At 46.0% G+C, this 18611-nt stretch overlaps 1 protein-coding gene across 2 annotated transcripts in view; it reads left to right on the top strand.

The window, feature by feature from the left end:
• The window catches only part of LOC138580945 (putative DBH-like monooxygenase protein 2), a 651459-nt gene that overhangs the window by 376898 nt on the left and 255950 nt on the right, over nt 1-18611 (top strand). For both annotated transcript variants that reach the window (XM_069651883.1, XM_069651884.1), the window contains one exon: nt 3767-3855. In XM_069651883.1, coding sequence (XP_069507984.1) covers nt 3767-3855 — 89 coding nt within the window. The remainder of the gene's footprint in view (nt 1-3766; nt 3856-18611) is intronic.

Raw genomic sequence — 18611 nt, 5'->3', positions numbered from 1 at the left:
GGGATGATGTAACTCTGAATACTAAAAATTGGATGCTCGACACAAATTGGATGCTCCCTGTCTCAGGAGGATAGGGCAATGAGCTCACCTTGGAAGCAAGACGACACAAGCAACACAGGTTCGATCCATTTAACTGCCATGGGTTTTCTCCCCCAGTGCCAAGGCCTTTTTTGGTTATTTTGGTATTTCGCCATTCAATGCCTTCTAACATTTTCTGTTTCATTAACCCCTTAAGTGCCAAGGACGAGGTATCTCGTCCTTGGCAACAGGGAGGTAATCCCAAGAACGAGATACCTCGCCCTTGGTACTTAAGGGGTTAAACGTGTTATAAGTAATGTATAATATCAAATCAGAAAGGATAAAGAGTGCTAAATGGATATTAGCAGTAGTACCTGATTCTCTCGCTACAGGCCCTACTGTTAATTACCAGCAAATTGCACAGAAGAAAGGCAGAGCGCTACAGTGAATGTGTATGAATTCATAGGAGGAAGCCAGGGTTGGACTGCCAAAAATAAGCCTGGTCACCAAAAGAAAAGTGACTCACATTTACAAGTTGGTTGGTGACCTTTCACAACAGTTTGAATAGTATCTTGAGGGCTGTTCTGAGGAGTAATTATGGAAAAGTCTACATCCAAATCCTGTAGGCCCAATAACATTGATCACAACTTCTAACTATACGGTGCCCTCAGTCATCAAATTAGCTAACATTGGCCCACAAAACCGGCCCCACTGGCCTCTTAGACCGACAGTTAGGGTTTTACTTTGTAGGCCAGACCAAGCCTGAGGGATGCGTGCACCTGACCTGGAGCATATCATTGTTTATAAGGATCAGTCAAGCATAACCTCAAAGCATAACCTAAAGTCTAGAAAATCCTAAGAGTGCTACCTAAAGCTGCCTGTCATGTTACACTATGCAAAACAGAATAGCCTAGCTGGCTGAAATCAGCACGAAGGCAAATCGGGGCTAAACCCAAGTGGGTCAAAGAAAAGGAAGAGTACCTTCATTTTTGAAGTCTGCAAGTTCATGGATGTCGCAAAGATTCTGTGATTCCCATAATACATTTTAGAATGTAACAATGTTGGTTTATGACAAGAACTAAACTGTGGAGCCTGAAAATAATTGTAGTTAATCAGATCTTACAAATTCTAAGCCTCATTGCCAAGATGTAAGTGGGGATTATTGCATACCCACTCAATGAATGTGAGTCAATATCTTTCACCACTAAAGGTTAGATTTTGCAAATCAATGAAGATGAGTGGATGCCTCCAAACACCAAACACCAATTTGTTTATTCTACAAACTTGTGAAAGTAAGTCACTGCCTCCAAACACTAATGGATATATTCTACATATTTTCTAAGGTGAGTCGATGCCGTCCAACACTAAGTTTAAGTAAATCAAGTTCATGAAAGTGAGTTAATGCTTCCAAACACTAAAGTTTAAATTCTGCATATTCATGATGGTGAGTCGAAGCCTGCACAAACTGATGTTTGGATTCTACAAGTTCATGAATGTAGTTGGGGCCTTCAAACACTAATATGTAAGTTCTGCAACTTCATCGAAGTGGGTTGATACCTCTAAACACTAATGTTTTAATCCTACAAACTCATTAATGTGAATCAATGCTCCCAAACACTAATCTGTACATTCTACAGCTTTATGGGGGAGAGTCATGACTCCAAACACAATATATACATTCTACAAATGTATTAAGGTGGGCTGATGCCTCCAAACTCTTAACATCTCAAAGTTCATGTAGGTGAGTCAAGGCCTCCAGACACTAATGATTAGTTTCTGCAAGTTCTTGAGTGGGATTTGATGCCTCCAAACACCATAGCAGCAAAACCTACACATTTAGTCTAAACCAGCTGTTAAAGACTCCAAGATAACGGCTTGCACAAACTGAGGGAGCTTACAATTAACAGAGGGTATTTAACATGTAGGAAAAGCCTGTAACCATGGCTGATAATGCCCGGAGCACTCGACATGGGTGCTTGAGTTCACTATGAGGCCGATGTTTGTGCTCAGAACACAGAACGCTCACAGCATCAAGATGTTTCCCAACATAAAAACTGTTTGGAAACATGGCCCCCATGGTAAAAGAAGGGGAGCTCTCCTGCAAATGAAGGAGGCCCCTTTCTGGTTCGATTGCAGCAGATGCCTCAGTTGAAGGAGGAAGCTCTGTCACCCAACCAGAAGTTAGTAAAAAAAATAACAATGAGGTGTGCCGAGCCCCTCAGGAATTCTGATCAACCTGATTGAGTCAGAATCATCACTTAAGCAATAGGCCCGAGCAGGGGCGGCATAATGCCCTGGGTCCCATAGTTACAGGCCTGAGCAAAGAGATGGCATTTACGAAGGCCCTGGGGCATTACCTCAAGTGGTAATTCCCCTCTGCGTGGGGCCTCTTGCTATTAGTACCCCAGCTCGTAAGACCAGAGTACTAAGAGCATTTGTTTTCTGTTCCCAAAACGCTCTTGGCGTTTTAGAACAGAAAAAAAATCAATGTAAAATAAAGGCCACCGGGGAAGGGAAAATTAAGTCTGTTTTCCCTTTCCATGGCGGCCATTGAAAATGAATGTAAAAAGGTAAACAAAGAAAATGGCGGCCATTGCAAATGAATGTAAAAAGGTAAACAAGAAAATGGCCACCATGGAAAGGGAGAAGGGACTACAAGTAGTCCCTTCTTTTCCATGACGACCTGTCGCGGATCGGGAGTAGATGCGCTGGGGACAAAGTGTTCCCAGCACATCCACTCCCGGAAAGGACAAAAAAGAAGGTAAGTGGGGTTTGCAGGGCAGGGAGGGGATTCTTTGGATTGGGGGGCGGGCGAGGGAACAACGCTTACTTCAATCCCCAGCGGGGATAGATGGCAGCCTCCAGCCGTGTGTTGGCTCGGAGCAGAGATTACCCCATTCCGAGCCTCCTCATTGGCTGAGTGTCTGCCACAACCCCCCCAGGCTAGGGACAGAAAGGAAGGAACATTGTTGGGTGAGGGATTCCCGGTTGGGTAACGCCCCGGCGGGGGCCAATCAGATTGCATGTTACAATCTCATTGTCCCTCGCCGGGTACTAATTAGGGTTAATGACAGTTACATTCTACAAGCCTATGAATGTGAGTCAGCGCCTGCAAATGACTAACACTGAAATTCGCAACTTTGCAAATGTGGTCAAGCACTAAAGTTTAAATATTACAAAGCTAGGAAGGCACGCTTATGAATTAAACACTGAAGTTTCAATTGTACAAGTTCATGAAGGTGAACCAATGCCTCCAAACACAAAAATGTAAATTAGAGTCGATATCTCTAAACGGTACCAGGTCACTGTGCTGGTCTTCACTCCCTGCTTTCCCAAAACAAAGGTGTAGGTGGTGGGGGGCGGGCACGGGGTATGAATAAAGAGGGACTGCAACCTCTGTGATTTTTAAACACTGGCCAGGCTGAAATATTAGAGGAGAACAATAGGAGAGTGAAAGACAGATCTGCTGCACAGCGTACACCCAAGTAGGTGCCTGTTTCTCAAACAAACCTCTACAGGGTGAAGGGGAGATGGTGGACTGTAGGGCCTTGATCCCCCAAATGCCACCAGCACAGCCCGGGAGAAGAAAGCTGAGAAGGTAAATAAAGAGCTGGTATAGGTGTGATGGAAAAGGCAAGAGGAAAAGAGAGAAGGAAAGCTCTGTTGTGTTCACAATGCAAATATGCAGTGAGATGATGTCTTTTATTTTATTTGGGGACTCGCTGATGGAGCCCTTTGTCCCCTGTAGTTGGATGAGACCATCAAGGAGATGCAAGTGTTTGCAAGCCTGCTCCAAACTCATGCGGCTGGACGTGCTGTGCAGATCGCCCACTTCAGGTAGGCCGAGAAAGACGTCTTCCAATATATGTGATTGGGTAAGCTTACACATATTTTAATTTTTAAGACTTGGGTGGTACCCAAGTTGATGATGCATGGAACCTATCGAGGAGGTTAATGACTGAATGACTGAATAGCCTGTAAAAGTCTTATCAAGTATGCTAATGATCATGACAGCACACACTTAAATCCTCGTCAGTTGCTTCTGCCCTCCAAATGCAATCTTCGGAATTCTTGACACATTAATCTCAGTCTGTGGTAGTGTGAACATTGCTTAATGCCCCCTCTGCCGTCATTAATCCATTTCTGACTTAATTTCTCAATTTATGCTTCACATACTGTTCATCACTGGGACCTGGCTTACTGATGATTGTCAGGGTATCCTTCACCTTTGGGTTTTGGTGGGCTGTTTTTATCAAGTGGGCCAATGGAGAAATCCGCCGCCGTGAGGGAGTTGGCAGTATACTTCAAGGAACTGTCTCAAACCTGCTCTTTTATCTTTCCAATGAACCCTTCTGAAGTGAACAGAGCTATAATAATCTACGCTTCTGCGGCTATTACTGGTATGAAGACTCGCACCTGATTTTTTTTTTTAAGTATTTTATTGCCATTTTTTAACAAGTTTACAGAATCACATGTGTTATGATAAGGCGTGATTATGATGCGCTATTCTATTCTTTAGTTAACGGTATGTAAACATTGAACAACAATTAACAGTAACTGTCCTCTGGCTACTTTGTGTTGACATTGGTTCCTGATTCCTTATTTGCCGCCTTTGGTTAAGGTGGTGTGATGTTGCAAGGTTTGAGAGTTCTAATTTGGAAGGGGGCTCTTGGGATGCTTAGCCCGGTTTGTGGTGCGGTTGTGTTTTGTCGTGCTAGTGAGTTCATGGGGGTTTGTGATCTCCCGAGAAGTTTATGGGCCTCATTACGACCCAGGCGTTAACCATGGCGCTATTAGCACCATGGTTGACGCCGGTACCTTACCGATTCCGCCATGGTGAATGGTGGAATTACCGCCCCATTCCAACGTTGGCGGGGCGGTAATTCCCCATTCACCATTGGCCCTTCCCCATTCCCATTTTTGCTGCCATAGGGCTCAATGGAAATGGGGAAGGGGGTAGTTTTTGCCTCTGTCCATCTCTCCATCTCCTTGATCCAAGCTTCATATCTCGGTCCTCTGGGTGATTCCCATGCCATCGCTTTCGCTCTCTTTGCAAGGATGCATGCCATGTCCATTAGCCTTATAATATGTTTGTATTTGCTTGGTCTGGGGAATGTTCCTAATAGGCATTCTTTCAGGGTCCATTTGAATCTGTTTACGCCCGCCTTCCCACATGTCTGTTCAACTTTGGTCCAAAAGCTTTGTACCTTGTGGCAGGTGCAGTACATGTGGATCAGTGAAGACTCGCACCTGATAAACTATGTCCAAGGTGGAGTCACCAAAACTTGAAAGGAGACGATCAAGGGCTCCCATTGATGACCTCCATCAAAAAGTGTTGTGGCAAGAGGAAAATCCCTATCGTCGGTGCATCCTAGGATTTCTCCCAGACGTTTGGACTGATGACTGTCAGAGCTCCTGTTCTTTTGCCGCCTAAACCTATTCTCCAAGATTTGATGGCGATAGGGGAAGCCCACAGCGGGTGTATGCATAGGATTCCACTTTACTCCCTAGCTCTCAGATTGCCCCCAGCTCCTATATAAGGCAATGCAAAAATGCTGTAATTGTAGCAAACCTAGGACAAACTCACTGAAGGAAAGGATCATGATGGCATGGGAGAGGGGTTACGATACCACAGGAACCAACTTCAGAAACCTTTCTTTATGGTTGGGCAACAATATGAGTTTCAAATGCTATCTTGACTATGGTAAGCCATTCAAAGATCTGTGGGTCCCGACAGTGGCGTCATTGGAGATGCCGTGACTTTCACAGGAAAGAATCCAGTATTTAAAAATCTAAAATAGGAGGCAGCTCATTCTATGCAGCGCAGGTATGATATTCTTAAACTGACTCGGAAGGACTGGGGAGAAAGGAAATAATGGTGTGGTAGAGGCCCATGAGTCTCTCTGATCCACTCCTTCTACAGTCCTCCAGTTCTTTTAGGGTTACCCATCCAGGCAAGCAAAGCCTTTATGGCCACAAAGATACTTCAGTATCCTCCGACCGACTGGCAGTGAGCGTCTCCCGGCCAAGCCTGACATCTCGTCCTTATGATAGAAGACATACAAAGTTTGCAAATGCTGCTCTGTTCACAAGCAGAGTTGTGGAGTCCAGGTTTCAGGCGTGCCACAATAGAGCTTTTCAGCCGGTGGCTACACCAGAGATCCAGTGCCAAACAGTGGCAGGCATGCTGGGCTGAGACCAGTATGTTGCTAAGACAGATTTCAGCTGTCGATCCTACAGCAAAGACCACCTCAGTGAGAGTGACTGAAACCCCCTTGCCATCATTGCCAAACCAATGGAATGGCAGATCATGGCGATTGAGATGAAGCCACACCGAAAACGGTTACCCCCTTCATGCTACCAGGCAACACTTAGAATGCAATGAGGGACAGAAGACCGCAAGCAGTCAGGAAGACGAGCCAGATGCGGGGCACAAGGACAGTGTCAGCACCCCTGATAATCTCGTGGGTCTCTTCAACAAAAGAAGGAAAGTACAAATCAATGATTCTATGTGCAAATGTTCAACGTAGATATGATGTGTAAATCTTGAATGGAAAAAGTCGAATCTCAATTGAAAGTACAGCTATCACATACAGATGTTTGCCTGTTGCCAACCGATTAAGGTCTCCTGGACTGTAAAAGCTAATGCATTTTCCATTGCATCATAATATTTTCAGTTAGTCTAACAAAATGCATCAAAACTTGATTTATTTTGTGGGGGGGGACTATGTTCTTTGCAGCCACGTTTTATGTATACACAATATATTGGAAGTCGAAAATTCAATGGTAAATTAACTCATGTCATTGCTTCTCTTTAGACCCTTTATTTTTTGCCATACCCCACCCTTTCTACAGTTTTGTACACCATCTTCTTCTTAAATGGGGCTCATACTCCCCCTTACCTTTACAGAATCCTTACAATACTGCCCTTGACTGCTTCACCACTTTTCCATTTCATCCAGCTTCAAGATGTTTTTTTTTTTTAGATTTGAGGTTTATTTTCCATTTTCAAGTTCGAAATGTTGTGTTTTCTTGTTTTTTTCATTCAAACTTGTGAGCATTCTATTGCTTTCATTCTATAGTTTGATTAATTATCACATCAGTTGCACAAGAATTTGAGATCTAAGAGAATGGAGTCCGGGTATGTTTACTAACAACAATGCAGTAATTTGGCCAATATAGTTCTACAGAAAAAGGCAATGGAAGGGACAGTGATGTTCGCCAAATAGCCCTCATCAGATTGTTCCAGAAAATAGATCAGCTGTGAACCCTGTCTTGGCAAAGGCCAATTCTATGGTAACAAAGTCATTGGCATGAAACAGCAATCAAAATATGGAAAGTACTGGATTCCAACTTTTCTCTCAGGTTACACTCTTCAACTCCTGCTTCCCGTCATTGAATCCATACAATGCTCTTTTTCCTCACAAGATATGTATCCCACAATTCCATGCTGCTTCAAAACCTTACCTCCCTAAATGTCCAGTGTTCTCAATGCCCAAAACCAAGCCTCTGTCTAAAATACAAATGGTCTGTCATGAATTATGTGTGACTGGTCTAAAATATGCTGTTTTTACTCTTTATCACGCGTCCCAATTACGCTGCGGTTTTGTTAATCCTATGCTGTGTTTTTTTAAAATTTGAATGATTCTTTGCACAATGCCACAAGGCGGCAGAAAATGCCAAATTAAATTAAACAAATCTTACAGACTCATTACCATAGACATAATTTATTTATTTATTGATGCAGAAGGAACAATACCCTTTTGATCACAAACGAACGTGCAATACAATAGGGTGACTTTGAGGGACATTCTGACCAGGTTGAGGAGGGGAGTAAATGGAACAGTCACCATGGACAATACATAAGTGGACATACATAGATTAATGACAATGAGCATTTGACATTTTCAAGTGCAGGTAGGCGGTACGGCCAGCTGTGCTTGGGATGTGACCATGATGGGTGAAGTGCTAAAGTGGAGGCAGAGGAAGTGAGGGACAGAGGCAGGTTAGAGGCGAGGAAAAAATGTTAGCTAACAGGAAGATGAGTGGTAGGGGAAGAGGGTAACTCAGAGCTGACGAGGTAGGTTTTTGGTTTGGTTTTGAACAAATCTGTGTGGATTGTTTCTTCGATGTCCTGTCCGGGGAAGAGAATTCCATGCAAATGGAGCAATTTAACAGACGTATTGGAAGCAAGAGGAGGCAGAGGGAGGGAAAGGAGCCTAAAGGGTAGCCTAGAAGGCAGAGCAGTTACGAGAAGGCTTTTGGAGTTGCATAGAGGAGGATAGATACAGTGGTGCCATAGCGTGGATAGATTTGTGAACCAGAAGAAGACATTCAAATCTGGCCCTGTTTTGCATCGTCAGCCATCCAGCCTGGTGACGGTACGAGGAAGTAGGTGTGAAGTGAGGGAATTCAAAGAGAGTCCTGGTAGTGAAGTTAATGATCTTGTCGAGAGGCCACAAAGCATAGTTGGGGAGACCAAACAGGATGCTGGCGCAGTAGTCTACTTTAGAGTGATTAAGAGATGATTGTAGGTGTTGAAAAGAAGGAGGTGCCTGATGGATCCCCCCTTCCTGGAAAGCTGGGGCAACTGGGCATAAGGAGTCACACAGATAATCGGCCCCCACTCAGGGTTTAGGAACATACTTCTACATGTGCTGGTACTGCTTTTGAGTGCTTTCTGGTGAAGATCGATTGTAGGTGTGCTTCCCACTGTGCATCCATCATTTTGTACTATTGTGAGTGCTTTCTGGCTAATATTGATTTTAAATGTTCTTCCAACTGTGCCCTCTCCATGTTGTACTGCTTTTGAGTGTTTTCTGGCTCATATCGATTGTAGGTGTGCTTCCAACTGTGCACCCATCATTTTGTAATGTTTTGAGTGTTTTCTGGCTAATATCGGTTTCCAACTGTGCCCTCACCATTTTATACTGCTTTTTAATGCTTTCTGGCTAAATTCAAAGTTAGGTGTGCTTACCAATTTGTCAATGATCTATTAATATGGGTAAGTCCAGCATGCTCACTGATTTCTGGCTGCTTGGCTGCCTGATGTAATTTTACCGTTGCATAGTGTTTCTGACCCTCGCCCCTGCGAGCCTCTGGCCCACCCCACTCACCTCTTGTCTCTGCCCCCATAGTGCTCTCTGTCTCTTCTGTCTTCTCTAACTGCTTCTCCATCTCCTATCCTCCCTCTCACAAAGAAGGAAGAAACAAAAAAAGGCACTCCTGAGTTCCAACCCTGGTCTGTCCATTGCAGACACCTACATCAATGCTTCCTCCAGACAGACTATCACTAACATTCTCTTTGCTGTTTCTTGTAAGCTATGGACCCCCATCTGCTCTTTGTGCTCTCCCCTTTCTCCTGCTCACCCATTACTGGTGGAACCAGATGGGACGTGTTCTTGGCTCACTTTGCATCTTCCAAATGCACCATTAATGTCTATCATAATGGCACTATCATGGCCCATGGCTCTCAGCCCAACCTTCCCCTTAATGACAGATGTCTTCCTTCTCCCTTCAATTTCCCCCCTCTCCTTCCACCCCTCCTTCCCTCTTCTCCTCTGCCTCCATATCTTCAGTGGGGCACCGCACCCTGAAGGCCCCACTCACAAATCATTTAAGGTAGTGGGCAACCAGCTTCACTTAGCTTCCGTCAGTTCTCGCTCTGCTATCAAACACTTCTCAGACATCTGTCAGCTCCTTGAAGACCTTGACCTTGATGTCCTTGTTCTCACTGAGACATGATTCAAGGCCAGCTCCATCACTGCTTTTGACACTCTTCTCCCTAGAAGATTCAGTCCAATCACAGGCCCTTTCGGTACAGTGGTGGAGTGGCTCTGATCTTCCTTGAGTGGGTTCCTGTCTGTCTCACCTACTTTCTCTCTTACCCTCGCTACCATATACATACCACCCGGACCGTTCTCCCTCTTCCTCTCAGAATGGGCGGATCTGTCCTCCTCTCTTCTTGCCTCCTCCCCTAAATGTATCTTTCTTGGGGACTTCAATATGCATCTCAACTCTCCTGATTTAGCCACTGTTCATTTTCGCAACCTCTGCGACACTCCTTCCATCACTATCCTTCCCTCTGGCCAAACCCACTCTGTCTGATACACCTTGGGTGATCTCATTTCAACAGACATCCCTCTCTCCAACCCTCTCACTACGCCTCTCTCCTGGTCCGACCACAGTCTCCTCTCTTCCCACCTTGACCTCCCCAGATGCCTGTTCCCGCACTGCCAGTCTCCTTCTCCGTTATTTGACTGATGAAGCGTGTCTGTTGCTGCTTTTGTCTCTTCTTTCATCCCTCCTCCTCCCCCTTCATTAGACTCTCCTTCTGTCTCTGTTCTTGCTAACCTCCATCTATAACACCCTGGACATCCTTGCCACCATCATGAGGATCCGCATGAAGCCTTCCTCCAGATGCAATTCTTGCTATGACTCCGACATGGCTGCTTTGAAACACAAGTGCAAAGCTGCAGAGCGGAAGTGGCAGGCATCTAGCTCATACTCGGACAAACAGGTAATATCGTCTCTCCATCTACTCCAAGAAAAGGGCTGATGTCCAAGCCTGCATCTCTGGAGCCACAAATAACAAGCTGAACTCTTTAAAATCTGCAAGGAACTTGCCAATCCTACTGCAGTCTCCTCCTCTCCTCCCCCTTACCTAACTAACTATTGCCCTATCTCTATCACCCCTTTTTTGGGCATTCTCATGGAGAAGCTGGTCATCCCCCAACTGACCCTCCACACCGAAATGGCCGGCTGCCTCCATGACCACCAGTCCGACTTCAGGGCAGCCAGAGGCACGGAAACTGCTCTCCTGAACGCTCCTGAAGACCTACTCTCTAACCTGGATTCTAATTCTCCCTCTGTCCTGATCCTCCTCAATCTTTCTTCTGCTTTTGACAGTCAACCACTGCATCCTCATAAACCATCTCCATAATACCCTAGGTATCCAGGACAGGGCACTGGCGTGGCTGACCTCCTTCCTCTCAAACAGACCTTCCCAAGTGCAAATGGGTCCTTTTCTCTCCTCCACCTCACTCTCTACCTGTGGCGTCCCTCGGACCTACGTTATAAAACCTAATTCCAAAAGCTTGAATTATAAAATTGCAAAGCCCACTTGTTCGCATTTTGTAATTCGAGCTTTTGGGATTTTGATTAGTTCTTCCCCCACTGACCATTTAATGTATGCAGGAGATACCCCCTCAGCCGCCGCAGCCCATAATACCGAACTAGGGTAGCGGGAAACACCTCTGAATCGCCTGCTCCCCTTGTTCGGTATTATGGGCTTTGATTTATTATACCAGGTCGAATGCACAGTAAACGTGCATTCAACCTTTTTTTTTCTCTGTATTTTGGGGTAAACCCGCGTCCCTCAGGGCTCTATTCTATCGCCATGCCTCTTCAACATCCACCTGGCCCCTCTGGCTCACCTGATCTCCACTTTCTCCCTTCATTTCCAGTATTGCGCAGATGAAACACAGCTCTTAGGCTGCCTTCCCCTACCTACTCCTCCACCTCCCTCATACCAGACTGCCTGACTGCTATTCAGTCATGGTTCTCTGCCAATGATCTCTGCTTGAATGCCAGTAAGACAGATTCTTTTTTACATTTTTTTTTTAAAATAATGTTATTAATTTACTCCAACAAACAATACAAACCAAACTTGCAGTGCATATAATGACATCTTAAATATACATCGCTTCATCATGTCCACCGCTTCTCCCTTTCCCTCCCCCCTTTCGAGCCTACTTCCTCTCATGTTCTGTTTCTGCACCTTGTGATTGGGATTCCTCTTCCATGATTTCCGTTGGGTCTCGCGTTGGCCCTAATAACTCAGCTATTAGTAGTTTCCAGGACATCAGGGTCTCTGCTTCCTCCTCTCCCCCGACATTGCTTGCTTCTTGCCATACCGTGGTTTCTGCTTCAGCCCATTTCTGTAAATCTTTCCACCATGCTTCTAGTCGTGGTCTATGGCATGCCTTCCACCCCATAGCAGTTCTCCTCTTTGCGAGTACATATGCTAAATCTTTTAGTGTGCTCACATGCTTAAGTTTACATGGTCCAGGAAACCCTCCTATCATGCAGTCCCACACTGTGTCCACCACAATCTTGATGCCTTTTTCCGCTAGCCTGTGTGCCACTTCACCCCAAAAACGCTCAATGACTGGGCATGAGCAGAATATATGCACCATTCCAGCATTCTCCTCATCACATTTGGGACATGCTTGTCGTCTTGCTTTTTTGAATTTAGCTGTTCTCTGGGGTGTCATATACGCCCTATGTGTAATGTATAATTGCATCTGTTGTAGTCCCGCATTCCGTGACACCTTTTTGTGATACCTTTGGGCTCGTTCCCACATCCCATCACTCACTGGGGCTCCCACTTCCTGCTCCCAATCCCGTCTCAGTTGTGCCACTTCCTTCCCCACTTTGGACATCATCATCTCATATATTCTAGATATCTCATGTCCCCCCTCTGCTATGTCATATATTGTATCTATGGTGACGTCTGGTTCTTCTCCTAGTACTACTTCAGACCATGCCTCCTTGATTCTCCGCACCACTCTATGATATGTGATATACTGGCCTGTGTGTAACCCGGTCTCCTCCCCCAACACTTCGAAGTCTATTATAGTCCCCTCTTGCCATATATCACCCTTTGTCACTATCCCCACCGGTTCCTAGTGTTTCCTGATCATAATCCTTAGTTGCTTTTCTTTACCCGCCAGCGCAACTAATGGTACCTGCAGTGATCACGGGAATGGGTTCTCCATCAACTGGCATGCCCTGCGCCACATCTTCTACCCAAATATCATCATCTTTGGACGCCCTTCCATATCTGCCTTGGGCAGCCGCATCATTTCCTTTAGGTAGAATGGAGCACAGTCCTGTCTGAACTTTCCTGGACTCAGAGGTTGTCTCTTCAGAGAGCCATTTAGCTACATATTGCAGCTGACTTGGTATGTACTACATTTCATAGTATGGCAGTTTTATACCCCCTTTCTCCTGTGAGTTTTGTAGCTTCCAGAGGGCCACTCTATTTCTCGTTCCATGCCAATGGAAGTCCCTGCACATGCTGTATAACCTAGTAAAGAACCTCCTTGCTATCAGGTATGGTATGTTCCCAAAGTAATGCAAGAGTCTTGGTAGGACCACCATCTTCAACATTGCCCCTCGCCTCATCATTGCCAAAGGTAGCTTCACCCAGAACTTCATGCTGTTTTCAATTTTCTTGATTGCTACCTCTGTATTATACTGATGTTCCTCTTCCACCGTATGGTATATATCTATCCCCAGATATCGAAATGTGCTAACCTCCCATGGTATCTCCCATGGTATCTGTTGCACCGGTAGCTGTTTTAACGGGATCCCTTTATACCTACCCAATGGGAATATGCTAGATTTTTGGGGGTTAACAGCTATACCAGACAGCCTTGCATATGTACTGGAGGTTTTCTTCCGGGTGTCCTAAATACAGCAACATGTCATCCGTATACAGGGAGATTAAGTGTGGTTCCCCTCCTACGACGATGCCTATTGTGTCGTACTGTTGCCTCAGGTATATCGCCTGGGGTTCCAGGGCCAAAATATACAGCAGAGGAGAGCACGGACATCCCTGTCTAGTGCCCCTAAGCAGTTGCTACCTCTCTGATATCACTGCTCCTGTTTTAACTCTAGCCAACGGCTCACTATATAACATTTTTGCCCACTGCAGATACCCGGACCCCATTCCATAACCAGCCAAGGCCGCCATCAGCCACGGCCATTTGACCGAGTCAAAGACCTTTATTGCGCCCAACGATACAATTGCCAATTCGCCTTCGTCCTCACTTACATGCTCAATGACTCGATGGAGTCGCCTAAGATTATTGGATATGTTCCTGTTTGGGACATAGCCAGTTTGGTCAGAGTGTATTAGTTTACCAATAACCCTCCTCAGTCTGTTTGCCAAGACAGCTGTCAGTATTTTACTGTCCTGATTTAGCATTGATAGGGGCCTGTATGAGCCACAGTTGTGACCAGGCTTATTAGGTTTGGGAAGCAGTATAATTATCGCTTCTCTGAGGGACTCTGGCAGCCTTCCTACTTCATGTGCTTCATTCAGCATCTCTAAAAGCGGGGAGAGCACCTCTTCCTTATATGTTTTATAACATTTGCTTGAGAGTCCATCAGTCCCCGGAGTCTTGCTGGTGTGCACCTGCCTCACTACCTCTTCTAATTCCTCTAAAGTGATTGGAGCGTCCAGCTCCTCTCATTCTTCAGCACTGATCTGGGGCAGTCCTATGTCCTCCAGTGTTTCTGCTATTTCTGTGCGATTGCTCTCCTCCTTATCTCCGTATTGAAGTCTGTAATACTCTACAAATTCCTGGTTAACGCCTTCCTGGGTATCCACTATGCTCCCATCTTCACCCGTTATCATTCTGATTGTGGGCCTGGCGGTCTCACTCTTGTATAACCATGCCAAGACCCTCCCTGGTTTGTCCCCTCCTGCGTGCTGTCTTTCTATGTACTTTTTATAGTTAAGATTACACAGTCTCTCCCAATGCCCCACACATTTCTGCGCGAGCCTAAGTATTTCCCCATTGTCTTCCTTGGTATTACCTCCTCCCCTTAACGCCCTTTCTAACTCCTTCTCCATATCTTGTAGTTCAGCCAGGACCCCTCCTTGTAGCCCCTTGGACTTTGCTCTAGCTACCCCCCTCATCACCACTTTAAAAGCCCCTCAAAGCGTACCCGCTGAATCCACACTGCCAGTATTGATCTCACAGTAGTTTATAATCTCCTTCCTCCTATCCTCCCTAAACATGGTATCTTTTAGCGCCTGTGCTCTGAGGCGCCATGTCGGAATCCTTGCTCTCGGGGGTCGATATTGCCACCCCAGGATTAATGGCGAGTAGTCTGAGAGGACCCTCGCTTTGTATTCCGTCTGCGTAATCTCTGTCATTAGCTCCCGTGTAGCAAACATATAGTCCAACCTAGTATGTAGATTTTGTGGAGCTGAATAGTGTGAATATTGTTTCTTTTGGGGGTGGTGTGACCTCGATGCATCCTCGAACCCGAAATCCTCCAGCAGTGTCTTCAGCGCTTTAGCGGCTGGGGCAGGTCTATCCATTTTACCATCTGATCTGTCTACCTTAGGGTTTAACACGCAATTAATGTCTCCTCCCCAAATCACCAACCCTCCCACACATGTGCTAAGTTTGCTACACAAGGTTCTAAAATATGCCGCTGTGTTGTGGTTCGGGGCATACGTATTTATAATGCTTATCTCCCTGTTTCCCACCAGTCCCCTCATTATGACCATCCTCCCGTCCGGCTCCACTGTCGTCTGTAACAGCTGGAACGGGACATGCAGCGCCACCCAGATGATCACTCCCCTAGCATAAGCCGAATATGATGCACCCATTACAGTCCCCCTCCATTTCTTCCAGATCATCTCCATCTTATCCTGCGTCAGGTGAGTCTCCTGCAGCAGGGCTATATCTATTTTCTGTCTGCGTAGGTACAGCATAACCTTATTCCTCTTTAGATAGCTATTAATCCCTCTGATGTTCCAAGTAATTATCTTAAGATCCCCCTAGGCTTGTTAGGGTCCCGCTCCTCCCACCACAAGTGCAGTCCAAGACCAAGTGTATTTCCCTTCCGTGTAGGCTTGTTTCCCAACTTAAACTTCTCTAACTAAAAACACATCAAACACCCAAACCTCCCTCCCACCTCCCTTCCCCAACTCACTCCCCTTCATTCCCTCCCCCTCAACACCCTCCCCAACTGTTGCCCAGCCCCATCCCTGGATCTCAGGCACCCCCGCATGTGGCCCTTTTCTGGCAACAGCCTGTACTTGCGGCTCAGCAGGTTGAAATTACCCTAGTGGCTGTCCTACTACTACTACTTCCGGGGGGTAGGTTGCCTTCATCTTGCTGCTCCTGTTTGCTTTAAATCTGACGCGCTTAGTGCTACCCAATTTACTTGTGTATTTTATATTCTCATCCAACAAGTCCAAGAATCCCATATTACAATTTTCAATATTATCTGTCTTCGCCCCCCCCCCTGTTATCTGTACTACTGTCTTTTCCAGCCCCCCCATCCCATCCTGTTGTTATACATGATGCATCCCCATCACTTATCGTGATCCTCTCGATCTTCTCCTCATCTCGTTCCGGGCAGCCCTACGTATCCAGCCATGCCGCCGCTTCGTCCTGGGTATCAGCAAAAAATATGCCCTACTTTTATGCAGGACTGAGTTTTGCAGGATACAAAAGCATGTACTTAATTCCAGCTGTGCGCAGTCTCCTCTTGACCGCCACATAGCTATAACGCTGCCTCTGCACCAGCATGGTGTAATCAGGATATGCTGTGATGGTTGCAGATGCCCTCTTTATCGTTCCACCTTTGCGAAAATACTCCAAGATCTTCTCTCTGTCTTTGTAGTTAAGGATCTTTGCTATTATTGCCCGAGGGGGGGGCCCGGGTCATGGTTTTCTCATCAGGGCCCTGTGTGCTCGTTCAACAGTAAATCCTTGTGAAAGCTTGTCAGCTCCTATCTCTTGCAGGATCATATTCTCCACATAGTCTGTGGGGTCCTGACCTTCCACCCCTCTGGCAGGCCGACCACACGTATGTTGTTACGTCTCGCTCTTCCCTCAGCCTCTTCCTCTCGGTTCTCAAGGTTGGCCACCTGTTGCTTCAGTATGTGGACCTCCTTTGCATTGCTTGCACTGGTTTCTGTGTTAAGACAGAGATTCTTCTGTTCGGTACGCCTGCTCCTTGTTTCCCCCCTCTCTGTGGCCAGTGTACCTGGGTCCTCTCGCCTCACCTTGGGATCTTCTTTGACTCCTCTCTCTCTTTCTCTCTCACATCATGGACCTTCCCAGGAAGTCCAATTTCCAGTTGCATCTCCTCAGGGGCATTCTACCGTACCTCACCTTCCCCCAGAAGCTCAACGTCTTCAGAGCCCTGGTTCTCTCTATGCTTGTCTACTGCAACAGCCTCTTCCTCAACCTTCCTCTTTCCTCTCTTCGCCCCCTTCAACTAACCCAGAATAGGACTGCAAGATTTCCCCTTGGCCTCAAGCCCAGAGACAGCATCTCTCCAGCCCTTATATCTCTCCACTGGCTCACGTAGTCCCCAAGGATCAAATTGAAGACCCTTTGCATCATCCACAAGGCTGTCTGGGACTTCTTTACATCCAGAATTCCTTCCTTAAATACCTCCCGGCCAGAGTTCTTCCGTCTTCTGGCCCCAACTCTCTACAGATCAAATGATTCTCCAAGCAAAGAGTGGGAGGTAGATCCCTTTCCTCTACGGGCTTATCCCTCTGGAATGGCCTCAGACTTGAGCCGGTTCTTCTGAAGTTACGGAAACGTCTTAAGACTTTCCTTTTCTCCTCTTCCTTCCCTCACCCCCTCCCGTGCTAACTCTCCATCTGCCACTGTGACTGGGGCCTGGCCCCATCAGAGTCATACAGGGGCCAGGCCACGCCCTACCAGTCCCTCCACCATCCCTTCTCAACACTTGCCCTCTGGGCTCTGTTCCCGGACTAGCCCAACTGGTCCCCCTATCCCCTGGCACTTGGCACTTTGGCCCGCCCAGCACTTGGCCAGCACCACACAGTTGGGGCCACTGCACACTTGCACTTCTCCCTCACCCCCTCTTCTTGTACTTACCACCTTTTTATGCACTTGCACGGTAGGATTGTCACAAGGGCAATATAACCGGTTTTGTTGTTTTAATTTTTGATTCCCATGTCCCCCCACTCCTCCTATCTTGTCTTGTGGCGCCTGGAAACACCTGTATATAGGCACCATACAAATGTCCCATAAATAAATGAAAGTAAATAACTATAAATGCTTAGGCAATATTATAGATCAAATGTTATCGTGGAAGGACCATCTGGATTTGGTTAGCTGTGCAGTAAAACAACACTTGATTGCATTTTGAACATTTGTGAGCAATCATTGTGGATACACACTTAAACCTATAATTGATTTTTATTTGCCTAACCTGGTCCCAGGAATGCTGTATGGCTCCAATAACAAAAGACATATGGACAGAACAAAACTATAAGATCTCTATAGAGCTATTGCATTATGAACTTATTTTCTTTTGCACAAAGTTAACCAGTAGAATGTATCAGATCTGAATTTAGACTTACCTCTATACACCACCAGATGATAATGAGGAGACTAAATGACTTCAATAAAATACAGCAGGCTTGGTTTGCTTCGTCAATTTCAACAAGCATGCAGTAATGTGAACACTACAATAAAAGCTTCAACTTTAAGTATTCTATACAAAGAAGTGATCAACTGGGCAAACTGCATTAAGATCAGCGGCCTGGATTACATGGATAAAAACAGACAATACAGGTAAAAACCTTAATAATGCAGGTAGCACAGGAACAAAACAAGTTAGATTTGGCCACTGAGACTATCTTGTGAGTATATTGTGATGAATCCAATGGAGTCATCACAGATTCCCCGGCGGTAACCTCCTCTCATGTGGCCATGGGAGGGCAGCTGCTACCTGATCCTGACCCCGGGGGGAGAGGGGGCTAAATGAGGAAGGAGCACATGGGAGGGAATAGCCGC

The sequence above is a fragment of the Ambystoma mexicanum genome, chromosome 3p (genome assembly GCF_040938575.1).
Source record: "Ambystoma mexicanum isolate Mex_15411 chromosome 3p, UKY_AmexF1_1, whole genome shotgun sequence".
Taxonomy (NCBI): Eukaryota; Metazoa; Chordata; class Amphibia; order Caudata; family Ambystomatidae; genus Ambystoma; species Ambystoma mexicanum.
The sequence above is the reverse complement of the archived record's forward strand: the minus strand, read 5'-3'. Positions and strand labels throughout refer to the sequence as shown.